The following is a 25,505-nucleotide window of genomic DNA, read 5'->3' as shown; positions in this document are numbered from 1 at the left end:
CCCTTCTTTGCGGGGCACTCTAGACTAACCGTCCTCCTACAAGTTTGACCGATCGATCATCAAGATGGCTGCCCCCATTCTTACGCCGGGCCAGGCCTATGGTGAGCCTGTCTGTCGTCCCAAGCTGCAGGGCAGGCCTCCTCTTGCCTTCTATTTGTTTCCTCCGGCAGATGGAGAGTGTCTTTTTACTTTGAGCGACGAGATCAAGGCCCCTCGTGTATTTGATCGCAAAAAAAATCCGATTCTCCCTCTCGATATTCCGACCTGGAGCCCCCTCGAGATCCAGCTCGAGGCAAACAAGATTCGCACCAAGCATCCCCATCTTGCTCGTCTCGTTCAGTGGCCCAGCTCCTGGCACTATCTTTACAAGTACTTCGACTCTGTTGACCTCTGGACCAAGGGAGCCTGGAATCTGCTTGCTCTTCTCGAGCATCTTGCCGAAGAGAACGAAAAGGCCGACAAGGAGGCCGGTTACGTTTACGAGGACAGCGCAAAGTCGACCAATTTTGATGTTGTCGATGACTGGGTTTGGAAATGGTGCTCTTGGGAAGAGAACCGCGATCTTCTGAGCACTTGGGATCGCCGCACCGACATCCTGAACCTTCTCAATGCCGCCCATTGGACAAGCATCGGGCCCATCTCCCCCGAAGACAAGGACAAATTGCGTAACTGCCTGCTCTACTGGCATGCCATGTATTTCAGCCATGATCCGCGCTCTCTTCCCGCCGACTATCTGGATAACCTTCCTCAGCTCGACAGAAATGGCGACGATATCACGGGCACTACACCCACTACTGCTGCACCGGCTCAGACAGTGAATGGTGAGTACTTTTTGCTGCGTTTTTATCCGCTTAGTTCCACTTATTCATTTGATCAACATTGCAAACAGTGACAGACAAATCGTCCGATGCCGAAACTGCCGTTCCTGAACCTACTGTTTCTTCTATCGCCAATGATGATGCTTCGAATTTGGCTGTCATCCCTACCACGGATTCTGCGGCCGAGGACGGTCAGACTACTCAGCAGGCGGTCATCATTGCGCCTCGTTCTGATATCGTCATTGTCAACGGAAGCAACTACAAGAAGTCAGTTGGTGCGTCCGCGCTTGCCTCTATGCGGAACTCGGCCTCTCCTGAGGCCCGAATCGGTCATCGCGCTTCCAAGTCCGGCCCTGTTCCTACCGATCGCTCTCTGGCGACCCAAGCCGCCAGCATCATGGCTCCTGGACCTTCCCGTCTCCCTATTCGTCACCAGCAGCCACATCAATCTGAGAAGCACGCCCAGCGGGCGGAGAAATCGCAGGCACAGTCCCCTCAAAAGTCCGTCATGGCCACACCACCCATGGGGCCCTCCAACATCAACATGCATCGTGGGGCAGATTTGATCCAGCAGCGTTGCTCTAACGCCCATAAGAGGCAGAGCGACACAGAAGTCTACCTCGCCTGCGACTGCAACCGGTGCATGACGGCTTCTCGCTCGATCCATGTGCGGCGCATCTCTTCAGGATCAAGCAATTTGAGCAAGGAGCAAATCGAGACTATTCTCACCAACTACTTCAGCACCTGGGGCCACGTCGAGGCTGTCGTCGCCAAAACGAAGGTTATCGACAACAGGAGGAGCTGCTATGCCAACGTTCGGTTTACCAGCGAGAAGAGCGCTCTTATCGCCGTAGCCAACGCTAACGACCGGCCCCTTGAGCCATTAAGCAAGTGTGCGTCCGTGTCACACCCGTACTTCTCTAAATGGTTTATTCCTGCCCCGATGCGATCCCCGTTCAGGAAGTTCCGCGAGCGAAACGACTCGACAACGACCAGGACGACCTGGCAATCATCCCCGAAGACCAGCAGCCCCGGTAGCAGCGGGCCCCGGAACTCTTGGAACACACCGCCCCGCGGAAGTCGTGGCATGATGCCTGTCGCGACGCCCAGCAGCGCTCGTTCGATCACTGTACCGCATCAGTTTCAGGGCAACGTGCCACCTGTGCACTTCTTTGCCCCCTCGGGACATTACTCGCGGCCTGTCGATGTTCCATATGGCCCTTTCTACCACCAGCTCCCCCCAAACCTTCACCAGATGACCCATGGTGCACCGCCTGCGCAGGCCTGGGCTGACATGCGGCTACAGCCCGGTTTTGTGCATTCGCAGACTCCTTTCCAGCCAAATCCATCACTGATGGGTCCTCCCAGGTCTCTTCCCAGCAATCAGGACGTTATGCCGGTCGTCCGGCACATCTTCCGTCAAAACGAACTGACTGTGACTGAGGAAGCTGTTTCAACTGTGAGTGACTCAGCTTGCAACGAGCGCTCCTCTTACGGTCAAACTAAGAACGGTGAAGCGAATGACATGCAGACGAGGCCTTCGATTGAGGATGACCTTGCCAACGATCTGTATGGGCCAAAGCCGACCAAGTCCTCTTCGTCAAAACCTGGATCAGCGATTTCTGTCCGTCTACCAAGCATGTCTCCCACTAGGGCTTCTTCTCCGGCTAATATGGAACCCGAGACCACTTCCAGTAATGAGAATAAAGATATACAGGATGGCAAGGACGACGGGAAGGCCAAAAAAAGTCCAGATCTTTCTATCTATTGCGAGGGGGAGCCTGTCCAAGCCTCAACCAAGGAAGAATCACCTGCCTCTCCAGAGGAGGATAACTCTGACCAGGCAATCCAGCGTAATGATGAGGCGAAGGAATTGCCGAGTGCTAGTGCTACTGCCGGCCAGGATAGGTCCTCCGATGGTCACCTCAACGGCAACAACTCGCCCAAGAACCCTTCGGCACTCAGCCGCTCGGGCAGCAGGAATAGCGTTCGCTACTCTTCTCGTTTTGATGTCGGGGACATCCGCCTTGAAGAAGGCTTCTCGGAGACAGTGATTCACCGCCCTAACCGTCGACAGAACATCTTTGCCGAGTGGATGCCCACTGGAGAGGACGGTTATGAGCACCTGAGTGATGGCCCCAACAATACCAACAGCCGACCTAGCCGCAACGATCGTCGTATTTATCAACATGGCAACTACCACAGGAAGCGGAAGATTCCGTTCTCTGCTGCCCAGTATCGAAATGCAGCTGGTGATAATCTCGCTGCAACCCATGTTTCGACTCCGCCTGTGCTTGCTCCTGTACCGTTGGTCAACCCCTTGAATAAGAACAAACACCATCATAAGAAGTCGTCAGTCTCAAACGCGGGGGCTACGACAAATGGTGGTGCTCAGGCGTCTACTTCCACTATTGTGGTAACCTCGGAGTTTCAGGAACAGGGTGCGCGACGCCTTGACCAGCAACCATGCAACGAGCAGAAGAGCAGCAATAATGCAATCACCGCCAACAACCCAAGGACGAATGTCAATGGCCCGACCAAATCTAAAAGGAATAAGCGCAAGGCTGCCACCGCCGCAGCTGCTGCAGTAGCCTTGACTGGTAGTGTGGGCATGAACGGTGCCAATGGCTCGTCCACTTCTACCAACACGACTGCCGCCAAGGCCAACGGCAACACGCCCACCACGACTTCTACATCCGTCACTACTCCGGCTGCGCATGGTACCACAGCCAAGCCCACTAACGGGACCGCCGAAAGCCCGAGTTCTGAATCCTCTCGCGCGGCGACTCCCGCAATTTCAGATTCGAGCGTCACCATCTCGGCCTCTCCTCGCGAGGTCCCAGCCCCGACCCGCGCTCGCTCTCGGGCGGGTGTGAGAGCTAGCTCTACAGCAGCCAACGACACCACCGTCCCCTCTTCTGTGCCAACCGTGAGCGCACAATCCACTACTACTGCTTGCACTCCTACTTCTACTTCTAGTGCTCTTGCTCCTGCACCTCCTGTTCGGGTGCCTTCCTACTCAGAGGTCGTCGCCTCCGGTGTGACAAAGAGCAAGAACGGAAACAATGCAGCTGTTTTCAAGGGGCAAGGGGAAGGCGGTGAAGAAGAAGAGAGAGGCGGACTCTGCACAAGCGAAGCAATTGCAAACAGAGTAAAGGCCTGATTTGTACGGAGGATATTGGCTATGAAGGGCGTGGTTGGGTACTAGAGAGACCAGGAGTACTAGAAACTAATCTATTGGACGAAGTTGGCTGCGGAAAGGAAAGGGCACGGAGTTTGGCGTGAAGGAAGTAGTGAAGTGATAAATGGTGGTGATGATGGAAGAGCTTTGGTGGCTCAGTCAACATTTGGTGGATAAGGTGTTGTCTAGGAGAGGGCAAAGAAGTGAGGTTCCGGCAAAACTTCTCTAGGAGGGGAGCGAAGGGCGATATGGACAATTAGGGTGAGATGACTTGGCTCTCTGCAGATGGTAACGGACGATGATAGCATTGACTTTTTTCTTTCCATTAAAGTCGATGCTAAAGATGTGATATCTTACCATTTCCCTGAGGTCATGAAGCCATTGGCATGATGTAGATGTCTGTCAACCAAGGTGGTACTTCATGAATGACTTCTTACTTAAGCTTACAATTTTAAGCTGATACTCGGAGTCACGGCCCTTCGAGGCTACCGTCACAAATAAGAGTTCCACTCAACTGGACGCGTCCAGGAATTGATCTCATGTTGTTTTAAGGAAAACACCTGATTACCCACAATGCCTGCCATACACACTTTATACACATACACGAACACAAACGCACATGTCTAGTGGTGTGCCATGTCATGCAAAGTATACCAGGAACCAAGGCATGCATTCTGTAGAATCCGCCAAACGAACTTACTGAGTGCCCTGTCTTCGCCTGAACCTCAAAGAAAACGACACAGCACCGGCTATGTCTCGTCTTTTTGGCCCTTTAGACTCAACGCCGAACATCGAAAATGCAAAACAACTTCATTGGAGTCAATTAACGTGATTATGGTCCTTGGTTGACAAACCCAGAGGGACACTTTCGTCGCAGACCCTGGCATTCTAACCAAATGAACATGTCTGCTGCCAGGAATTTGAAACAGTTACATCTCGCAGGCACCTATGATGAGCAGGATAGGTGGGTGATGTGCGACTGGATATGCTTAATAGTCCCAAAATGCTCTGCGAGCCATTGTCCCTTTCTTTCTTTCTTTCTTCCTTCCCTATACAATGCCTTTGGAATCGATCCTCTGTTATCTTGGCAATGCAATACGCCAGGTTGAGCGAGTACCAACGATGTCAGAAGGGATGTGTCGGTGGCTGGCATCATGCCTCACATGACAACGCAGTCGCCGTCTTGCTGCTTGGTCATCCGGCTACGCGAGATGCGTTCCCTAGGTCGCTGCCCGCCATTTTTGCCGGCACGCTTGAGCTCTTCCAGTCGTTCCCTTGCCTTTGGGAAGTCTTGGGCTGTTTAACGATTGAGCGTAAGTAATTCGTCGTAGTATTCATGCAGATGGGAGAAGATGACTCACCCGCTGCTCGCCAATACCACCTCTTCGCATCTTCCAAGTTAGGAGGAACACCAATACCAACTTCAGTGAAGTAGCCCATTGCATATTCAGCCTTGGCCAGCCCGGCCATGGCGGCCTTCCTAGCCCAAAGATACGCCTCAGTATCGCTCTGTTGGAGAACTCCCTCGCTGCCTGTCAGATACCAGCCTGACAGCGCCAGCTCGCTCTGATGCTCTTCCTGCATGGCGGCACGACTGTACCACATGATGGACAGCCGTGGGTCAATCGGACAGCCAAGTAAGCCATACTCGTAAGCACAACCCAAACGGAACTGGCTGAACTTGTAGCCCAGTTCGGCGGCCTGCTTGAAAAGCTGAAAGGCATAGGCCTCGTCGCGTATGATGACGTCGTTTGGCTCCGCGCTTTCATACAGAAGGGCGAGTTCATGCAGAGCATGTGGGTTCTCCTCGTCCGCACGCTCGGCGGCCCGTTTCAACCAGCTGATGGCTTCGCGCGGGTTGCGTTGCTGGCCCAAAAGTCCCTTGAGGAGGATCATACCCACCTTGTACATGGCCGGCGTGTCACCCAGCGCTGCAGCGCGCTTGTACCATTGCATGGCTTTAAGGGGGTCTTTGCGTGTGCCGCCACCTTCATCGTTACCAATCTCACAGCAGACGGCGGTACGGTACGCAGCGGCTGCATGACCGAGCTTGGCCGCCGACTGGTAAAGTGTGAAGGCGTGAGCTGGATCGGGCTCGTTGCCGAAAACAGCACGACCTAGACAGTCGGCTAAAAAGAACATGGCCTCTGGATTGTTAGCTTTCTCCAACTTTTTCAGGATCTTGTGTGCGTCGACCAAGTAACGTTCTCGCGAGCGAGCACGAGCCTTAGGATCTGGGAGATTGGGCACGAGGACATCGGCTGCTTCAACGAGCTTCTTTGCGAGCCGAAGAGCCGACGTCTGATCGTTAGGGTCATTTTTCACTATCGCCCGTAGCTGCTCGAGCTCCTCAGCAGTGACTGGGGGTTCCGCTTCCTTCTTCTTCCGAGGTTGGCCAATTGGTGGCTGTTGCTGAGCAGCAGAGGCCTGATCCTGCCCTTCAGGAGACTGGGAAGGGGCGGCGTTACCATATCCAGGCGCACCACCGTAGTTTCTCACTGGAGGAGGCCGATCACCCAGGTTGACGACTGAGCCTGGCATGTGGCCAGGACGGACTGGTGGAGGGTGCGATGGCAAAACATCTAGATGAGGGCCTGCTTGGGTTGCGGCTCGTTGCAGCCCAGGCCGATATGGAGCCGGGCCTTGTGGAAGGCCCTGTCCGGGGCCAGGTCCAAACTGACTTGTCGCTGACCGCTGGAGCAAAGGGCCATTGGGAGGACCTTGTTGCGGCCCGTAGTACTGAGCACCGGAAAGCTGATGATCGAACTGGGTCGTGGCAGAGCGATGAAGCTGCGGTCCATTCGGCAGGCCCTGATGCCACGGCTGAGAATGAGAGGATCCAAACTGAGCAGTGGGAGCCCTGTGAAGCTGGGGCCCATTCGGAGGGTCCGGCTGCGGTGCGGGTCCTTGGGGACCAGAATATTGATCATACTCTGGACCGCCCTGCTGGAAGTCAGACGGCGGGGGGCCTGCCTGCTGAGGGCCAGGCTGCTGGTAATCGGGTTGCTGAGGCCCGGGACTCTGTGTCCCATGTTGGTGATAGTCGGACGGCTGAGAGCTGGGATGATTGGGATCAGATTGCTCAGGACCATGCTCCTGCGGGCCTGGCTGTTGTTGAGAAGAGGGCGGCCCCTGGCCACTAGGTCGAGCTGCGGGGTTTTGAGCTGGAAGCGGCGGAATGTCTCCAGCCATCTCGAAAACGGCTGTTTGAGAGTTGCGCAAATTCGGCTGAGACTTAGCCCTGCTGATTTCAGGATATCTGCCGGGGCCACGTTGGGCTTGCTCCTGAGGAGTAGCCCCGCCGGCTTGCATGTGGTGGTCCAACGAGTTCCGAGACTTTTGAGACGCTAAAGAATCAAAATTCGGAAGCTCTGAGGCAGCTGACGTGGGATTCCGGGCGGGATATTCGTTGTTCACGTTGTCGCCATAGTAGTCGTAAAAATCATCAACGGACGGAGGGCGCCCGTGACCTTGATAGCCTGGCTCGGGCCCAGGCCCTTGCTCATGATTGCTGTGAGGAGGAGGACCATTGTTTGGCGGGTAAATTCTAGGGGGCGGCTGTCGCATTCCCTGGGATGTGCTCGGCCTTGGAGGCATACCGCGGCCAACGGGGCCGTTATAAGGAGCACTGTCACGATGAACGGGATCACCTGCTCTCATATCCATCTGATCTCTCATTGGCATGGTAACGCTCCGTGACGGAGGGGCAAAGCCTTCATCCTGAAGACCAGCAGCTGCAGGTGGGCCATAACCGGGTCCCGGAGGAGGACCGCGCCGCTGGTCAGGGTAGTCACTGGGAGAACGATATGCCTGAGAAGGTCCGCGAGATGGACCCATTGGACCCGGGCCGGAACCACCGAATCCGCTCGGAGGAGGACGCATAGGGCCATGCTGAGGAGGAGGCCCCTCAGGGCTGCGCGGGCCAGGTCTCTGTCCCGAGATGTCCATCCCCTCTATCTGGGACACGATATACCGCTCCTCTTCGTAGTCGGTCCTGCGTTGTGCGCCTGGGAATGTAGGGAATGGACCATTAAAGCCACTATTCCCGACGTTCGAGGAGCCAGAGTCACCCATAAGAGGACGTCCGGCTACAAGCATATCAGCATAGGCTCTCTTCTCACGGACGGTAAGGGGAGGAGATAATGTACAGCGGATGAGCTCACCATTCGGTTGCGAATTCATCGGACGCTCAGACGGACCCAGCCGTCCGTCGCGACTCGGAGGGGGATATCCACGACCACCGGGACCAGGAGGGCCAGGAGGACCGCCAGGACCCGGGCCATAAGCACCCCCACGGGGTGGGTAGGGACCTCCTCGGCCAGGACCGGGACCAGGTGGGCCCCTCATTGGTCCTCCTCTCCCTCCGGGAGGCGGCATTTGGGGACCCCCTCTTCCTGGAGCGGCGCCGGGCGCATTCGGTCCCTGATCGTAGTAATCTTGCGGGGGGTAGTTTCGGATCGGGGGGCCTCCTCTGCCATATCCGGGGTCGTCATACTGGCCGCCATAGCCTTGATCATAACCATTGCCGTAATTGTCGTAGCCATAGTCGTTATAGCCGCCGTCCTGATACTGATTGTACTGCTGTTGCGGAGGAGGTGGCGCGCTGTACTGCCGAGGGTGCCCTCCAGGCCCAGGAGTGTAGCTGCGCTGCGGAGGAGGTCGTTGGGGACCCGGTCCGCCGCCGTACTGCCCGTTGTATGCCATGATCCCAAAACGCGCTCAGACACGGCACACGCGCGTTCTGTTCGTGCAACGTTCTTGTATTATATTTTGGGGTTGCTTTCGTGTATCGTCTGCAGCGGCGAGGCGAGCCGAATCCCTCTTGCTCCGATAGTCTGATTCACTTCCGGGAGCTTGAACAAACAGAGCGGCTGTTCAGTCGGTCGGTTTGCTGTCTGCCATGCCACGAATTCGGACCGCAAAGATACAGTGCAGTCGCAAATCTGGACGTGAAGAGAAGCGGGTGTCACAAGGCGCCGTTTAGGACTTGTCGCATGACGAAGGGCGTTCGCGGCCGGCTGACAAGGAACGACGAGCCCGAGCCTCGACTCGCGAAGGTCAGCGCTCAGTTTAGAAAGGTAACTTTCTGTTGTAAGCGTGTGATGGCATGTAGACCAGCGCGCGGGGTCCGTTGTCAGTGTTAGGGTCACTTGTGAAGCAGGGAATGGTGCGATAGTGCAGCGGGTTTTACGTAGTCGCACTGCACTGCAGTGGCGGCGCCGGCTGCCTCTCGACTGCTTGGTTTCGAGGGGATTCACGCTCCGCAACCCCAGGTGACGACCTGGACTTGAGGGAAAGGCCGAAGCGAGAGCCAATTCCGGAACCGTCGGGCGCCGCAGCGATTCGGTCGGCGTCGGGTTGTTGGCGACGGAGACCGCGTGGAACTCGCTTAAGGGTCGGGAAATCGTGGATTTTTTTTTCCCAGAAGAGGAGGAGGAGCGGGATAAAAAGGAACCAAATACTTACAGCTAGGTCCAGGTCGGGCAGCACGGAATAGTCAGGTACAAGTACCGTGGGCGTACAAAGGGTGCGCGGGAGCAAAGCTGCCGAAGCCCTATGATGTATCAGCTTTCCAAAGGCGAAAGCTGCTTGAATGGGCTTATGCTGACGGATGGATGGAGGGTATGGGGTATGGGTATGGTCTCGAAGACTTCGGCACGTGGAAAGGAGATGGAGAAGGGCTGCAGGTTGTTATGTGATTATGTGGATAGTGCAAGATTTGCAGAAATCCAAAGTTGGTTTAAAACTTTGGGGCTGGTACCTCCTCTAATATCAACTTTAAAACGACAACTTGAAAATGGGTCACTGGGCAGATGGAGAGTGATGGACTGGATGCAGACAGACAAAGGCAGTCAAGCTGGGAAGGTACTTGCAGCACATACAACTGCTACAGCAAAATACATTGTCTCAGTACTGTGAGATTGACGAGAGTCTGGCTGCCAGTCATTGGGGTGCTGGCGGATGTCGGCAGTTAGTTCGATGAACGGGTTGCTGGGCTTGGGGGACCTCAGAGCTTGGGGAGCGGAGCAACCCTGGCGCCAGAGAGGGCAACTTAGGGAGGGCCCACCTGCACCCGGAAGAAGGGGCCAGGGGTTTGTGACATGCTGCCCCAAGTCCACAGGCACTGCAAGGGTCCTGGTGCCGTTGGGCGTTAAATACTTACACACACCTCATGCTGCTGGTACGAAGTAACCAAAAACACTTTGCTGACCCGGACTTGGCCAAGCAATGCCATTATCATGTAGAACTAAGTCTTTGAGCTTTATCGGAGTATAAGAATTCATGCTCATATCATGTTAACACAGGGAACTGCTCATTATTAAGAGCGACAATTTTCCTGAGATAGTTGAGCCCCCTGTTGTAGATTCACCAGGTATGCTCTAAGTGCCCCCGTAATTCGTACCGTACAATTCAGCGAAGCATCACGGTTTACATCCCGAACAAGCTGAAGGCTTTCCATCCATGCTTCCATTGAGTCTGCTGATCAGCCGCCTGAGTTCTCTTCAAGCAGGGACGTCCCAGGTTGTGCAGTTGATGGCCTTTCTGACTTTCTTGTTTGTTTGCGTCACACAATCCCTAGACCAGCGCCTAAGGACTCGGCTGTGATTTGACACCAACAGTCAGAGCGGTGCATCAAACATCTTGGTAGATGCTACTGTGTGCGATTGGGCCACGTCTTGGGTTCGCACTGCGCCTCCTGGATTCCCACTGAGCCTCGTGGTTTTTCACCAAAGGTACGTCATACCTGGATAGGGGGGGGTTGAAAATTCACATCACCCCAAATCTAAACATGGAAGCCAGCCATGACTCAGGAGTAGTGACACAATTGATGTTTAGGGCAGACTTGTTTATTGTTGTGGTTGTGGATGGATCGAATTCGCTTTTTCGACAGTGGCATAAGTGGCCAGGTTGAACGGCAAACAGCCCGAAGCCCCTCTACAGTGACGATAAAGGTGGTGGCTCGGGGGGTCACCAGCTCTTCTGTATACAGGAGCCCGGCCAGCAAAACCTGCGCACAGACCAAGCCCTTACCTCCCCTCGCCCAGCAGGGCGGTCAGGGCAAGCGCTTTTGCTGCGTGGCTTGACGGCTGTCGGCTGTCAACTGCCAACGGCCGATACTGGTTGGCGTCTGGGTAGCAATGTCCGTTTTCTGCTTGCCCATCTTGCGCACGCCGATTAAGGTGACCTCATTAAGCATCATTCATGAGTGGATAGAACAAGTGAGAACTTCACCTCACTCACTCCTATCGGTTTTCATTCCCTGCCTTGCTTACTCCAATCTGTAAAACTTGTTATCTTGAGTTTGTGAGCAATGGCCAAGAAACCCTTCAATTGGTGGCTATGGACAAAGATGGCAGTGGTGTGAGCCTTTTCTTCCATGTATATACCCTTTCCACCCTAAAGGAAGGTCCGACTGACAAAGCATGCTTACAGGGGCACTGCCATCATAATTGGCGGTCCAGCGTTTGTGAGATATGTGCAACCCACAGATGAAGAGCTCTTCCAGAGATACAACCCTGAGCTCCAGAAACGGAGTCTTGAGCGACGGTACGAGAGGCAAAAGGAGTTTGATGACTTTGTCACAAAGCTCAAGGAGTACTCCAAGTCCGACAAGCCAAGTATGTGTCAACCATTTTTGCAGACAGAAGAAGGCATAAAGTTAACATTAGATAAGTTTGGATTGTGCAAGCTGAGGCTGAAAAGGAGCAGGCCAGGAACGCTTCGGTTGCTGAAGCTCTCAAAATGGCCGAGGAAATCAAAGCCAGGAAAGAAGCCATCAGGAGAGAAGCTGGGTTACCGGCCCAATCTGGGTCATCTGAGGCCGGGAGCCGGTAATACAGCCCATCTGCATGAAGTAGATGATGTATTGCGCCTGGTGGTTATCCAGCCGGCTGTATCGATACTCATCAAGGCACATACATAGCGGGGCGTTGGAGTTTAGTCTTTTTCTGATGTGATGTACGGATGGATGCCCGGTAGTCCGGAGTGTAAAAAAGTAGCTGGGTTGGTCTGATCACCTGTGTAATATTATCGATACTTCCACTTCTGTGAGCCCTGGTGAGTGCATCCCAATAGCTTTGGTTTGCGGAAAGGTCATGGTGTTGGGAGAGCTTGGAGCATCGAGATTCAAAAGTCAAAACCAGCTTTGTTGGGAACTGGAGCTTGGCCCAGATAACAGGGGCTCTCGGTGAGAGGCTCGGTGAGGAGAGGTCACCGGTTGCCAAAGTGGGGTAAAAGTTATTGCGGCAGCGAAAAAATATCACAGGGCCCAGCGCACACAATTTCTCCAACCTCGGACGTCCAGACAATCCCTGAGGCATCCACGAGCCGAACGACGGTACCGCCAGGTGAAAACCACGGCCAAAATTCTCCCCGACAGACAGAGTACGTTTTGGTTGCCATTCCACAGCCGCGAAGGCCGATTTCTCAGGGCCCCAAATCCCAGGGCTCAATTTTATTCGCACCCGCACCAGCCCAGAGCAGCCCCAGACTGACTTGTCATTGATCCAAGCTCGACCCTCACCGAGTCTCTTCCGGCGTCCACCCCACCTTCCACCCCTCAATCCAGCACATTTTTCTCTCGCCAGCTACATCCAACATGGCGGATAACATCCAGGAGAGGCTTAAGAAGCTCGGTGCCACCACTCGCATTGGTAAGTTGTCCCCGGCGGCTTTGTTACTCCCCTTGCTGCCGCCGCTCTCGGCCCCCCCCCCAACTCCCCCACTCCAGATCGGCCAGTACGCTAACCGGCGCCCGCCGACAGGGTATGTCTAGACGTGATAAATCCCGCTGAGCGCTGATCGCGCGATAGCAATAGATAGAGTTCGCAAAGCATGACCAGAGTTCTGACTTTCTGCACCCACGACGTACAGTGGCAAGGGCACCCCCCGGAGGAAGGTCAAGCGCGCCCCGGCCCGGTCGGGCGGCGATGACAAGAAGCTTCAGCAGACGCTCAAGAAGCTCAATGTCCAGCCCATCCAGGCCATTGAGGAGGTCAACATGTTCAAGAGCGACGGCAACGTCATCCACTTCTCGGCCCCCAAGGGTGCGTATCCCGGTTGGAAGAAAGGGTCTGGATGAAGCAGCCAGGGTTGTTGCTGACAAGGCTCCTGCCTGCTTACACAGTTCATGCTGCTGTCCCGGCCAACACCTTCGCCATTTATGGTGCCGGTGAGGAGAAGGAGCTCACGGAGCTCGTCCCTGGCATCCTGAACCAGCTCGGTCCCGACTCGCTGGCCTCGCTCCGCAAGCTGGCTGAGAGCTACCAGGCCATGCAGAAGAACAGCGAGAAGGAGGCTGATGATGATGAGATTCCTGACCTTGTTGCTGGCGAGAACTTCGAGAGCGGCGAGGCCAAGACCGAGGCCAAGACCGAGGAGAAGGCTGAGGAGAAGGCCACTGAGGAGAAGTCTGCTGAGGCCAAGGCCGAGTAAACTGAATCTACCCCAAAATAAAATCTTGCCGCAGTTTTTTTTTTGCCCAGTCTGTTCCTTGTTCGCATCTGCTTGGGAGGAGCAGAGATTGATCTGATTTATTGTTAAAGGACGGCGGCGTATCTGGAATTCATTGCATCGGGTCCGAAGGGCAGGCCTGGGGCATGAGGGTTAGGAAGGAACAAGACTTGGTGATGAAAAAAAAAAAACATTCCAGTGCTCACTGGAAAGTATGTGACACTTTTTGGCAAGGCTCAAGTATTCAACCAAGTGCGTGCTTTTATGTGACGACACTTGGAAGCGGAGGAGAAAGACGCGGCGGCAAGGAAAAATGAGCTATTCGGTTTGAGTGGGAGCCAACTACAGACTAAACTCCCCATCGCCAGTATTCCTCGCCCACCCCTTTAATGCTTCCATCCTCACCTTTGCCTTGACCCGCTGCCTGCCTTCCAGCAGCCTACACTGCTTAACTTCGTCATACGTCCTTTTGGACACAGCTGCGGTTAGCTGTCCGTCCCCTAAAGCCGCTGCTATCTGTGTTGCAGTCTCCCACATCCTCCTTCTCGACATCAAGCTCGCCCCCTTGGCATCAAATGCTTTTCGTCCCTGACGCACTCCACCAACCAAGGCCTCATTCACTCCTCCTTGCAAGGTCCAGGCAACGGCTAAGTTGCTCGCAGTCATCTTCACTTCCTTGCGTTTCTCCTCACTTGCTGTTTCCACAATTCCTCGCCTCGAAAACTCAAACTCCTTTTCTGTAACTTCAGCCTTTAGGACATAAAACCCGTATCCCCCAGTTTGAGCCCACCAGTCTCTTAGATCTTCATTCGAAACACTATTCATCCGAGTCTCGAAGCATCTTTTCCATCCAACTTCATTGTACTGGGATGCCGGAATAACCACCGAAGATAGGTATAGCCCTGGGGAGGGCGCAACGAACAAAGCCGTCAAAGATGACAACACCGACGTGCACTGCTTCAGGGCCAATTTGTCACTACATGACTTGGATGCCGTTGGTGGAGCATCTGCCCGGGATGGTTTGCGACGTACGACGCCCAGGTGGGAGAAGTAACCGCGCCCAAGCAGCGTTGGTACTGTCGCTAAGTTCGTTGAGTCGGGCGTGGACGAAGGGGGAGGATGGGGTGATGAGCTTGATGATTGAGCTACCGATGGGGGGATCTGCCACGGAGTTGGGTCATCCTGGGCGGCCATTATCAACTCCATGCTAGCATCGCCGCCTTTCCATGGTTATTGTGAATTCGTCAGTAGGTTTCTCAGTGAGATTAACATAGTTGTAGGGGTTTGCTGACGTACAAGGGGCCTCAGAACAGTACATATGCAAAGTGAGGCCTTCCCGCCAGGAGAATGGCTGACCTTCCCATACAGAAATGCCATTATCGACGGGCCGTTTTTCAACAGTGCGCCGTTGGAGGAAAACGGATTCAGCGGTGCTGTCCCGGGCCAGTCGCAAGCACTCGTCCAGCAGAAAGCGGTTGAATGCGCGTAACACTAGGACTTCAGCATGCCAGTCGTGGATGGCAACACCATTTGCTTGGTTGAGCTTATTGGCAGGGAGACATTTCATGCCAGTTCTGATGGTGTTAAGACAGGAACCCTGAAGTAGGCTGATAGAGCGGGAAGAGCGCGATCAACGTACGCCAATGCAACACATTGTAAAAAATCTTGGCCTAGCCTCAAACGCATGTCAGCAGGAAGTTTTTATATGAATACTGCCTACCGATATTCCATAATTGCAGACAATACCTTTCACAACTATGCCACTCAATGGCACCCATTCATGGAGCCCATTATCACGAACCGTTGGCTTCCGCTTAGCTGGAAGTTTCCTGTACTGATCCAAAACTGCCAAAGCTATGGCGTCTGATTCATAGTCCATTATGGTTCTTTCTTTGGCCTTTCTTAAATTTGAGCGTAAGACAAAAATATCCTTAAGTCTTCGGCAACGTGGAAACTGCCTCCCCTTTCCCCCCTTTTTGGGGGCCTCTAAGCAAAACAACCTAGGGTTAGGGTTGTTGCTGCGAAGTCTTCCAATACAGCTGGAACCCGAGAATTGAATGCCACAGTTGGTAGGTGGGGCGCGTGGTCCGTGCACCCAACCTATCACAGAGCAGCCCTATCCCACAACCTGCACCAAAGAATTTGGCGAAAATCGACCCGGAACCTCGAACCTCAGAGAAGGCAACCCCGACAACGACAAGTTCGACAACCAACCGCCACAATGAGAACGTACGAGGATACTTTCTCCGGCCAGCGGATTTACCCTGGCAAGGTACGATTTCCCATTTCCCACGAGGGCGACAACGGCGATATCTCCCACCCCGAAGAGATAAGAACCGGCAGGAGGAAGATCGCTCCAGCGACACGACAACTGCGCGCCGAGGTCCAGAAAACGTCTATGAAAGTTCGGGGTGGGAAGATGTCAACAAATCGTCGCGGAGGAACTATGTCGAATTAAAATATCACGAGAGCATGATCTAACGAATTTTCTTAAACTATAGGGCAAGCTGTACGTCCGTGGCGACAGCAAGATCTTCCGGTTCCAGAATGGCAAATCCGAGTCCCTCTTCCTGCAGCGCAAGAACCCTCGCCGCATCGCCTGGACCGTTCTGTACCGCAGGCAACACCGCAAGGGTATCTCTGAGGTACGATCTTTCCGCGCCAACCCGAGCCTAGCATTCAATTCTCGAAGGAAGGGGTAGTGAAGAAAAGGAGGAATATGACATGATCAGCGGGGATTTCACATGGCAGACTTGAAAAAATCACTGCCCAAAGACAGGAATGCTGACGTCCGCTACAGGAGGTTGCCAAGAAGCGCACCCGCCGCACGATCAAGTCCCAGCGTGCCATCGTCGGTGCTTCTCTGGAGGTGATCAAGGAGCGCCGCTCGATGCGCCCTGAGGCCCGGAACGCTGCTCGCCTGGCTGCTATCAAGGAGAGCAAGGAGAAGAAGGCTGCTGCTCAGGCGGCCAAGAAGGCCGAGAAGGCGAAGAATGCTGCCGCTGCTGCCAAGGGCCAGCCCCAGGGCCGCGTCACCAGCAAGCAGGGCGCCAAGGGCGCGCCGGTCAAGGTCGCCGCCAAGAGCCGTTAAACAATTTTCTCCTCTTGGGGCAGGTTGCCGATCCGGGGCGCTCGGGGGGTCGCGGGTTGTGTGTAACGGGGGACGCAGGTTTCATGACGAGAGGAGCATAAATAGATATGACACGGTTCTCTTGCGGTCAGGTTCCTTGCACTGTGGCCGGAAGGAAAAACTCTGGAGTCGGACGGTCGGGACTGGGTTTTTTTTTCGCCTTTGCTCAACTCTCTTAAAGGGTTACACTCTCAGCAACATGTTGGCATGGATTTCGGAAGTGGCCGCGTTGCGACTGAGCCTGCGTCTCACGGGGCGTGGACATATGCATGGGTAGCGTAGGGAATGGCGACTTATGCATTGTCTGGAGGAACACACTGCTGGCTCCCATGTCTGACCCCTAGGCAGTGTGATATGAGTGAACATGCTCTGAAATGGCCCTTCATTGATGATTGGCGTTTCCTTCTCTGTCCATCTATCCTACCCTCCGTTCACTCCAACGCTGAGATTCTCAAAGCTTGCCCTGATTCCCAAGGACGGTCAGGACAGCATCAACGCCCGACTTCTCAGTGCTACCACGCACCGTGTCGACAGCGGCGTAGACGACCTTACCATCCTTGACTACGATAGCATACCTGCCGGTGCGGCCAGCATTGGCCCAGCCGATGCTGCTGCTGAAGGCAGTATCGGAATCAGAGAGGAAGAGCTGCAACGCGCAAGTCAGTATTCTTATGGAACAGGTACCCAGTAGCGCAGCAATAACGGGACAGAGAAGACGCACAATGCTCTCGTCCTTGATACCGTTCGCCTTGCCCCATGCCGACATGACAAAGGCGTCATTGGATGCAATGAACAGCACGCGGTCTACGCCGGCCTGCCGCAGCTGATCCAGCTTCGCAATGAAGCCCGTCACATGCTTCTCCTGGCAGGTAGGAGTGAAGGCGCCTGGAACGGCGACCAGTACTGAGGTGCCCTTGGCCAGGGCTACATAAGGTTTGTCAGTTGTGAGTCCGCCTCATTTGGGGTATTCATGAGTCCCTGTGTAGGCCTCACCCTCGCTGGCATTGTACTCGATCGGCCGGCCACACACGGTCAGGTCCAGGCTGCCGGTCGGCGGGATGTAGCTGAAGACAACGTTGGCGGGGAACGAGTCGCCGGGTTGGAGAGGGGCCATTGTGATGAGCGGTTGAGGTTATGGAATTCTGGACTGTATGAACGATCAAAGAACGCTGCTCCTTTAGTGCAAAACGAATGGGGAAGACAAGTCGCAGGCTGTGTTGACGCTTTTCTTCAAGTAGACACTTGTTCCTGTTTTCCCCTCTCTAACTGATCGTGGGGTCAATGAGGGGTTCTTATGAGTGGAAGTCGCCGTCAAAACCGAGTTAGGTGGAGCCGGTTGATCAGGATCCCTAGCTCTGCTTCACTGGCCCCCAACCCTCAACCTCCAGCCGCTTCCCGCTCAAGTTCTTGTCGCATATCATGCTCAGCCATGGCGTTCCCACCCGCAGCAGTCGCTGCGGATGCTCTGCTCTGCCGAGACCTTTGGTCTCCGAAAACCCCAGCGCGCGGGGGTTCATACTGTCCGGACCGCCTGACATCGATGGTATGGCACTGGAGATGCATGGTATTGCGCCATTGGGGAGCTCGATTAGCCAAGATGCTGCTGTACAGGTATCAGGTGCCGATGACAACGAGTTCATTCTTCAATTCATAACATAACAATAAGCAGAACACTTTCTATCCATTCTAACACACAGCATCTTCTCCATGACCCAATCCTTCCAATTATCAACAGGCACGCCGTCTATTCGACTGGGCGGCCTATCACCTAAGACCAAGGGTTCCAACCACTCTCGATCATGGCCACAACTTTCCGAGTCGCCTCATCAAGGTCCTCCTTGGGCAACCTCAGGGCGTCATTTGCCAGAGGCTCAACGGCGCCGTAGTCGCCTTGCTTGTACGAAGGGTCGAAAACGCTACTGTATAAAGCCTTGGCAAACCCGACCTTGTTACCCTTTTCCAATGCTTCAATGCCATCTTTCACGCGCTTCTTCGACGACTCATACTTGATCTCCCAGTCGGCATCTGTCGTACCCAACACACGGTTCAGACTGTCGAGCATATCGCGCTGTGACACTCGGAAGCTTCCTACACGCACCTGCGTGCCCAAGAAGTCCACCAGCGATGGAGATGCAGACGGCCCTTGTTGAGGCAAGCTAAGTAGCGCGGCCATGGCTCGTCCGCACTGGGCCCACGTGGTTGTCGTGATCGTGCGCTTGCCATCGTCAAAGAAGGTCACTCTCCGGTCCTTGATGTTGAATCCAAAACACTGCTCTCCCAACGCCAAACTCCACTCGTACCAAAAACCAGTTGCAAGTACAAACCACCGCAATCCATCGCTTTCGATCTCCGTGACCTTGTCCAGGAACTTCTGAATGTATGGGTACCGATCCAAGAACACTTGGTCGTAGGAGTTGCCGTTCGATTCTCCATTCTGAGAGTTGCTCCTGTCGATGGGGTAGCCGTACAAGTTGGGCACCACATACCGAACGCCCGCTTTCTTGGCCGCCACAACAAGCCTGTCATGGACTTCGAGGGGTGCCATGGTGCTAAGTGTGATGATGAGCACTTCCTGTCCTTTGAGGGCCTCTACAAGCGAACTCTCATTGTTGAAGTCGGACCGGACAACCTTGACGCCTTCAGGAACTTTTCCCTTACTCTCAGGACGTACAAGTGCTGTAACGGTGTGTTTACCGGTATTTAGCAAGGCTTGTGTGAAAGACGAGCCAATATTGCCCGTTGCCTATCAATAAATTGTTAGACTAGATGCAAGCAAGATTGCTGTGGCAACAGTTGGAGATTTGCTTACCCCAACGATGGCGACCTTCTCGACGTGTCCCGGCGTTTCGGACTTCATGGCGTTGAACGAGAATTTGGATAAATGTTTCGGTGTTGGTCTTAACCAAGGAGCTCCAGGCATATGTCGTGCTTGTCGTTCACTATAGACTGTAGACTGCAGAACAGAACGACCACATCATTTTGAAAGTCCATTTGTTTTTATATTTAAATCTAGATGTCAATGTGGAAGCCATTGCGGTAAGACCGATGGGAAGTTCGGAAGCTGTGGCAATCGGACAGCAGTGCACCGTTGCGATTTCCAATCAGCCATATATCATCGGGTGTGGTGCAGTTAGGTAATTATTTCAGCGACAGGGTACTCTGGGCAACTTATGACGTCAGACACGGCCTGGAGAATGCCAGTTGCTGACTGATTGTGGACAATAATCGATTGCTCCTGACTGACGGGCTGTCTGTGAGCCTACTGTACTTTGCACCTGCATCCTATCTCCAACCATCCTTCCAGTTCCTTGAATCTGGGACAACTTGAAACCAAGAGCAACCGAAGAGCTCTGGCATCTTCTTGTTATGACTCATGAGAGGCTGGGGAACAGTTGTACGCACTTCGGACTTAAGGAATACGCGGAGTTAAGTGATGAATCAATCTTCTATCTCGGTCATCAACTCACATGAATGTTTTATGATCATGCCTGAGAGACAGCCATGGCTGCTAACTAAAATCACTCAACCATTTCCCCTGTCGTTCACTCCGTTATCTGAGCTACCACACCTGGCAACCTTGATAGTTCATATTACCACATGTTATCTGCCCTTGTGTCACATGGGTGTCTTCCAATCACATGGAAGCTTTGACTGGCAGTCAAGCAGTCACTGACTGGAGGCACAGCGAGAAGTGGCAGACTAAAAAAATCATCTCAGTCACTTGGGTCAAAGATTACGGCGTTGATGTCATCATGTACGGACACCATTTGGAACAAATGACAGATCAGCACTTGTGAAATCTTCATCGTTATATCTAGCACGCTTTAGTCATCATAAGGGTGAAGTTACGTGCGGGTTTAAACTCACCAAGCCCATAAATACTGTGTCGAGTGGTTAGTGTTGGTGTTATAGGCTGCCATTATGGTTGTGGAGTCGGGAGTAATTGTGAACCTTGGTGGCTACCAGCAAAAGCAGGCTAACCATCACGTAATTCGATGACTGGTCAGGTTTTGTGACTCAACTGAAAGAATTCCTCTCCAAGCCCTAGGAATTTTGCCAAGCGACTACTCATATAAAGGCTATAGCATATATCGTCAGAATCATTCCCAAGTCTAATTGTATCAGACACTTGGGCGACCACCATGGCAACAATGTCCGAGTCGAAGCCCCCATTTCCTCCCTTCACATGGGAAGAAGCGCACCAAAAAGTCAAAGCAGCCCAGGCAGCATGGAACACCAGGTAAGATCACAGGAAGGTGATAACCATTGTTAAGAGCCTCTAAGTTTGTGTATGCTTATTTCCTGTTCTCAAGGAATCCGGAAGCAGTTCAATATGCTTATACCCCCGACTCCATATGGCGAAACCGCGATGTGTTCCTCCAGGGCCGTGAGGAGATTGTGCAGTTTCTGCGACAAAAATGGGCAAAGGAACAAGAGTATCGGCTAAGAAAAGAGTTATTTGCCGTGACAGATAACAAGGTTTGTCCAATTAGCTCTTCCTTTATTCCGCTCCTCGGCCAAGTTGAGCAGTTGCGGAGTTTGAGTACACTGTCTGACGACCATTTCAGATTGCAGTCCAATTTTGGTACGAATGGCATGATGAGTCTGGTCAATGGTGGCGTACATATGGGCTGGAGGATTGGACTTTTGCTGAGAATGGATTGATGAGAAAACGACAAATGAGCGGGAACGACGTGCGCATCACCGAAGAGGAACGTTGGTTCAAGGATGGTGTCGATGTTGACTCTGTTAGCATCAGCGAGAAGCACTGGTAGTTCAATCCGTACAACTAAAGTACATGCTAATTCGCTCTAAACATCCTCACTTCAAGCCGCAACAGTTACAGTGCTGATAAGCCTGGATAGGGCCTTCGACCTGTATCCTTACTATCCTAGGACTAATATCATTAAATACTCCGAAAGTGAAACAGACCAGTGGACCTTGCAACAATGAGCAAATGAAAGGGTTTCTCTCGCAGGAACATTGTCGCCTTGTCCTATACTGTGCATTCAGGCCAGATTCCTAGAATTCAAGACAGTCAAACATTTAGACTCTCTTTACAGTAGTTAACTATGTGGATAACCACTCATGTCCCTGTGTTCGCTATTTTCCAGGGGTCTCCTCTTAAAGGCAGCCGTTGAGATGGTTCTGCCGAAAGTTCCCAGTGCATGTTACACCTTTTCACAAGCATTGGGTTTTCTCACCTTCAGGAACTGTCTTTGCTCACAGTGTCAACTTGGAACATTCAAGGCATGAGATTGTCACTCGTTCAAAAAAAAAAAGTTCAAAGGCGTAGATGAAAACGCAACTCCTAGCATAATGCGAACTGTAGTTGTCATAGGGGTTTGCTGCGACCATTGAAACCTCCTTCTATGGCGAAAGTAATCCCTGGAAGCACTAAGCTTCGACAATATCATAAATGGAGTCACTTGCCCAGCATGGCTTGCTCCTTTATGCTTAGATTGGAGGTCACTGAGGAAAATGGAGCCTTGTGCCGTCCATGACTTCGTGAACTACCCTCTCCATCTTCGATCCCCAAGCCTGTAGGATCTGATGTTAATACAGTGACTACGGCCGTAATAGCCACAGCACTTGTCAGCACATAATGGCCTAGGTCTCAGGCCGCTCCTTTTGAGGTCAGTCTCGAGAATAGTCTTCCTCAGAGAAATGAGTCACTATGGATTGAGCAGCACAGCCAATGCAATGCCTTGCACAAGGTACTCGAACAGGAGGTGAGGATTAAGGGAGAGAAGACAGCATTGCGGCAAATCCAGGATGATTTTGTGGTGCAGAAACTTGTAATTGTAGTGTTAAGTGCGGGTATGCTGACAACGGTTTTTGTTGCTATGCCAAAAGGGAGCTTCTTCTAAGCATTATCCGAGTGACAGTGGGTTCCAAGGAGCGTGGCGGTGCTGTCCTGTAAAGTTCCCAGGTAGCACGGAATGTCATGATGCAGTGGCTAAGAGGTAGTGTCTAAGAGCGAGTCAGCCCCTGGAGTGTCTCTCGTGATTTCAACCTCCAAGCTGCTCCCAACCTTGTCAAGGTCGCAAACCATACAAATCAGAGCAAGTGGAAGATACAGGCGTGTCCATTTGCGTCTGTCACACCTTTAGGCTTTGGAGGGCCATAACAACACTACGGGATGTTAGAGTGGCTTTCAACCGGCGGCGGGTGTGTGTATCCGGCAAGGCTCGGGGTCGTGCTGCACCTCGGGTTAAGAGCTCGCCGTTTCCAGTTCAGCTGCAGGTTGAACGGAGAAACTTGCCGGGCGGTCTTTTGCCCGGTCTCGGGCTGCTGTAGTTTCCCTCGGTAAAAGCGGCAGATGACTGCGAGTGCTGCACTTGCAAACTTTTCATTAAAAATGAGAAGTTGCCATTAGAATTTTGGCTGCCCAAGCATGCAACGATTGGAGCTCTCCGTTGTGATTTAGACTTGTTCTTGCCGCTCAGGCTGGTGTTTCGGTGTTCGGTGTAAGTAGCAGCGGCGAAGAAAATACTCGATACACTTGCCTGTTTCGGCCCTGGAGAGCCTCGGGCGAACTTCCTGTGGGGATGGCGCATTATCGATAAGGCCATGGGGCTCCTTGAACCGACATGGAGGCCAGCGCCCGCGACACACCGGGATGAGTTCTACAATGTAAATCTGAGCATCCCAGGTTTTATAAGCCTCGACAGCACGCGGCCGCTTCGACCCCAAAACCCGCAATGGACTTCTTCCCTAAGAAACCTCCCTGAATTTCCAACAGCGGAAAGCACACCATGTCAGACGATATCTACCAAGCAAACGCCCCAGGATCAACCGAGGTCCCATCCCAGGCTGATGCCCGGGTTCTGAAGAAGCAGGACCAGCCAGATCATCGGCAGCAACAAGACCAAGAACATCCTCAGGGACAGAACCAGCAGAAGCAACAGAGTCGCCAGACCAATGGCGTGACCTCACTGCGCACAACGCCCTTCACTACGTCGACTGCGAACGGTCGTCCACGAACGGCCACAGACACGGCCGAGATCGATGAGACGCTGAGCCACCCAGGGTCCGTCCGCATCAACGTCAAGGGCGCCTTCATCGTCGACCAGGATGCCGGCACCCCCACAACGCCGACCGGCTCCCGTAGTGGGTCGCCCGGTCATCAGACAAAGGACATCCGACTGCCGAATCATACCGCCGTTGTCAGCCATATCGCTGTTGATGTGCGTATATTATCCTTTTTTCTCTTCCCACACTTCGCCGACTTCCCTCTCACTCCCGGCACGATGATGTCATCCCGCATTTTTGCCGTCCCCTGGCTAACGGGTCTGTTCGGTCGGCCTATGACAGATCGGTGGCACCCTTGCCAAGCTTGTCTACTTCTCCCGCGAACCGCACTCGGCCGAGCCCGGTGGCCGGCTCAACTTCATCAGCTTCGAGACCGATCGCATCGACGAATGCATCGAATTTATGCGCAACCTCAAGCGCAAGCACCAGAGATTGAATGGTGGCGGCTCCAACGGCAGGGCTAGCCCTCCTGGCAGCGACCTATGTGTCATGGCCACAGGCGGCGGCGCATACAAGTACTATGACAAGATCCGCGACGTACTGGGTGTCGACGTGATCAGGGAAGATGAAATGGAGTGCCTTATTATTGGTAAGGCGAATGCATAGTGAAAATTGCGCTGCGAAACTGCCATATGCTGACTGCATCACTGTTAAGGCCTTGATTTCTTCATTACCGAGATCCCTCGGGAGGTCTTTACCTATTCTGAGGCCAACCCGATGCATTTTGTCGAGCCGTCCGAGAATCCCTACCCATACTTGCTTGTCAATATCGGCTCCGGAGTGTCATTCCTCAAGGTTTCAGGCCCGCGCGAGTATCAGCGTGTGGGCGGCACCTCCTTGGGCGGCGGCACGCTCTGGGGCCTGCTCGGCCTGCTGACTGGAGCGCGTACTTTTGATGAAATGCTCGAGCTTGCTTCCAAAGGAGACAATTCCAAAGTAGACATGCTCGTTGGCGACATCTACGGCACCGACTACAGCAAGATTGGCCTTAAGAGCACGACCATTGCAAGCTCCTTTGGTAAGATCGCTAGGATGAAGCGTCTGGCGGAGCGTGAGGCCGAAGATAGTGGCGGCCTGCGCCACAGAGACCTGCACCATCCTCATTTCGAGAAGTCTGATAACGAACAACTTCTAGATTCCCAGCATCATCAGCCTGACCGCAGCCGACCTTACTCTGCTGCCGATATTTCGGTGGCCCTCCTCTATGCGATCTCTAACAACATCGGTCAGATCGCGTTCCTCCAGTCCCAGATCCACAACCTCAACCACATTTACTTCGGCGGCTCCTTCATCCGCGGACATCCCCAGACGATGAACACCCTTAGCTACGCCATCAAGTTTTGGTCGAAGGGTGCAAAACAGGCGTACTTCCTGCGTCATGAAGGGTACTTGGGGGCTGTCGGTGCGTTCCTAAAGCGGCAGCCCGAGAACTGGGGAAGGAGAGGCAGTTTCGAAGCAGCAGCGAGCAAGGATGCCCTTGAAGCCTTTAGGGCTGCTAGGGCCAAGACGAGAGAGACTGGTCCAGCGACAGCTGCAGTTACATCAGGGGCTTCTGGGTCTGCATTGAACGGGGGATCGAATGGGCCAACAAACTAAAGAGCGCGGTGCACAAGGTATGAAGGTTGGTGTTGCTTTTTCTGCTAGTCTTCCCTTGATTCACGTTGTGCTTTGGCGGGCGTTGGATGATATCCCTGATATTAAGGCTAGTTGTTTTGACGAGCGGTCACGCAGCGGTTTTGATTTTACTTTTTCTCTTCGTATATTTTTGTATTTCTCTGATTCCTGTCGCCTCAACAATCGTGCTGGCGTTTAGGTGGCTGGGGCTGGGAAGGCGTCTGGTTCGGTTGTACACAATTCCTAAGCTCTTCAGTTTTCTTTTCCTCCCCGT

General features: G+C 53.4%; 9 protein-coding genes across 9 annotated transcripts; 6 read left to right on the top strand and 3 right to left on the bottom strand.

Moving 5' to 3' along the window:
* Window positions 1–64: 64 nt before the first annotated feature.
* Window positions 65–3,981, top strand: CTHT_0014420 (uncharacterized protein; the record flags this gene model as incomplete). The annotated part of the gene is made up of 2 exons (XM_006691892.1): window positions 65–821; window positions 890–3,981. The coding sequence occupies 2 exons, from the start codon at window positions 65–67 to the stop codon at window positions 3,979–3,981; spliced, it is 3,849 nt and encodes a 1,282-aa protein (XP_006691955.1).
* Window positions 3,982–5,158: 1,177 nt separating this feature from the next.
* On the bottom strand, window positions 5,159–8,703 carry CTHT_0014410 (putative chitin synthase regulatory factor; the record flags this gene model as incomplete). Its single annotated transcript, XM_006691891.1, has 2 exons — window positions 5,159–5,295; window positions 5,361–8,703. The coding sequence occupies 2 exons, from the start codon at window positions 8,701–8,703 to the stop codon at window positions 5,159–5,161; spliced, it is 3,480 nt and encodes a 1,159-aa protein (XP_006691954.1).
* Window positions 8,704–11,311: 2,608 nt separating this feature from the next.
* CTHT_0014400 (uncharacterized protein) lies at window positions 11,312–11,835 on the top strand (the record flags this gene model as incomplete). The annotated part of the gene is made up of 3 exons (XM_006691890.1): window positions 11,312–11,361; window positions 11,434–11,618; window positions 11,690–11,835. 3 exons carry the CDS (start codon window positions 11,312–11,314, stop codon window positions 11,833–11,835), a joined length of 381 nt encoding a protein of 126 aa, XP_006691953.1.
* A 763-nt stretch (window positions 11,836–12,598) lies between these two features.
* Window positions 12,599–13,434, top strand: CTHT_0014390 (uncharacterized protein; the record flags this gene model as incomplete). The annotated part of the gene is made up of 3 exons (XM_006691889.1): window positions 12,599–12,765; window positions 12,874–13,046; window positions 13,127–13,434. The coding sequence occupies 3 exons, from the start codon at window positions 12,599–12,601 to the stop codon at window positions 13,432–13,434; spliced, it is 648 nt and encodes a 215-aa protein (XP_006691952.1).
* Window positions 13,435–15,673: 2,239 nt separating this feature from the next.
* CTHT_0014380 (60S ribosomal eL24 domain-containing protein) lies at window positions 15,674–16,543 on the top strand (the record flags this gene model as incomplete). The annotated part of the gene is made up of 3 exons (XM_006691888.1): window positions 15,674–15,856; window positions 15,954–16,097; window positions 16,253–16,543. The coding sequence occupies 3 exons, from the start codon at window positions 15,674–15,676 to the stop codon at window positions 16,541–16,543; spliced, it is 618 nt and encodes a 205-aa protein (XP_006691951.1).
* A 490-nt stretch (window positions 16,544–17,033) lies between these two features.
* On the bottom strand, window positions 17,034–17,696 carry CTHT_0014370 (uncharacterized protein; the record flags this gene model as incomplete). The annotated part of the gene is made up of 3 exons (XM_006691887.1): window positions 17,034–17,228; window positions 17,304–17,506; window positions 17,576–17,696. 3 exons carry the CDS (start codon window positions 17,694–17,696, stop codon window positions 17,034–17,036), a joined length of 519 nt encoding a protein of 172 aa, XP_006691950.1.
* A 654-nt stretch (window positions 17,697–18,350) lies between these two features.
* On the bottom strand, window positions 18,351–19,439 carry CTHT_0014360 (uncharacterized protein; the record flags this gene model as incomplete). Its single annotated transcript, XM_006691886.1, has 2 exons — window positions 18,351–19,325; window positions 19,392–19,439. 2 exons carry the CDS (start codon window positions 19,437–19,439, stop codon window positions 18,351–18,353), a joined length of 1,023 nt encoding a protein of 340 aa, XP_006691949.1.
* A 1,294-nt stretch (window positions 19,440–20,733) lies between these two features.
* CTHT_0014350 (uncharacterized protein) lies at window positions 20,734–21,357 on the top strand (the record flags this gene model as incomplete). Its single annotated transcript, XM_006691885.1, has 3 exons — window positions 20,734–20,822; window positions 20,896–21,061; window positions 21,151–21,357. 3 exons carry the CDS (start codon window positions 20,734–20,736, stop codon window positions 21,355–21,357), a joined length of 462 nt encoding a protein of 153 aa, XP_006691948.1.
* Window positions 21,358–23,340: 1,983 nt separating this feature from the next.
* CTHT_0014340 (pantothenate kinase-like protein) lies at window positions 23,341–25,213 on the top strand (the record flags this gene model as incomplete). Its single annotated transcript, XM_006691884.1, has 3 exons — window positions 23,341–23,772; window positions 23,900–24,206; window positions 24,273–25,213. The coding sequence occupies 3 exons, from the start codon at window positions 23,341–23,343 to the stop codon at window positions 25,211–25,213; spliced, it is 1,680 nt and encodes a 559-aa protein (XP_006691947.1).
* Between the last annotated feature and the right edge of the window lie 292 nt (window positions 25,214–25,505).

This window comes from Thermochaetoides thermophila, assembly GCF_000221225.1.
Source record: "Thermochaetoides thermophila DSM 1495 unplaced genomic scaffold scf7180000011814, whole genome shotgun sequence".
In the NCBI taxonomy this organism is placed as follows: domain Eukaryota; kingdom Fungi; phylum Ascomycota; class Sordariomycetes; order Sordariales; family Chaetomiaceae; genus Thermochaetoides; species Thermochaetoides thermophila.
Note: the sequence above shows the minus strand (reverse complement) of the source record. Positions and strands in the feature narration are given on the sequence as shown.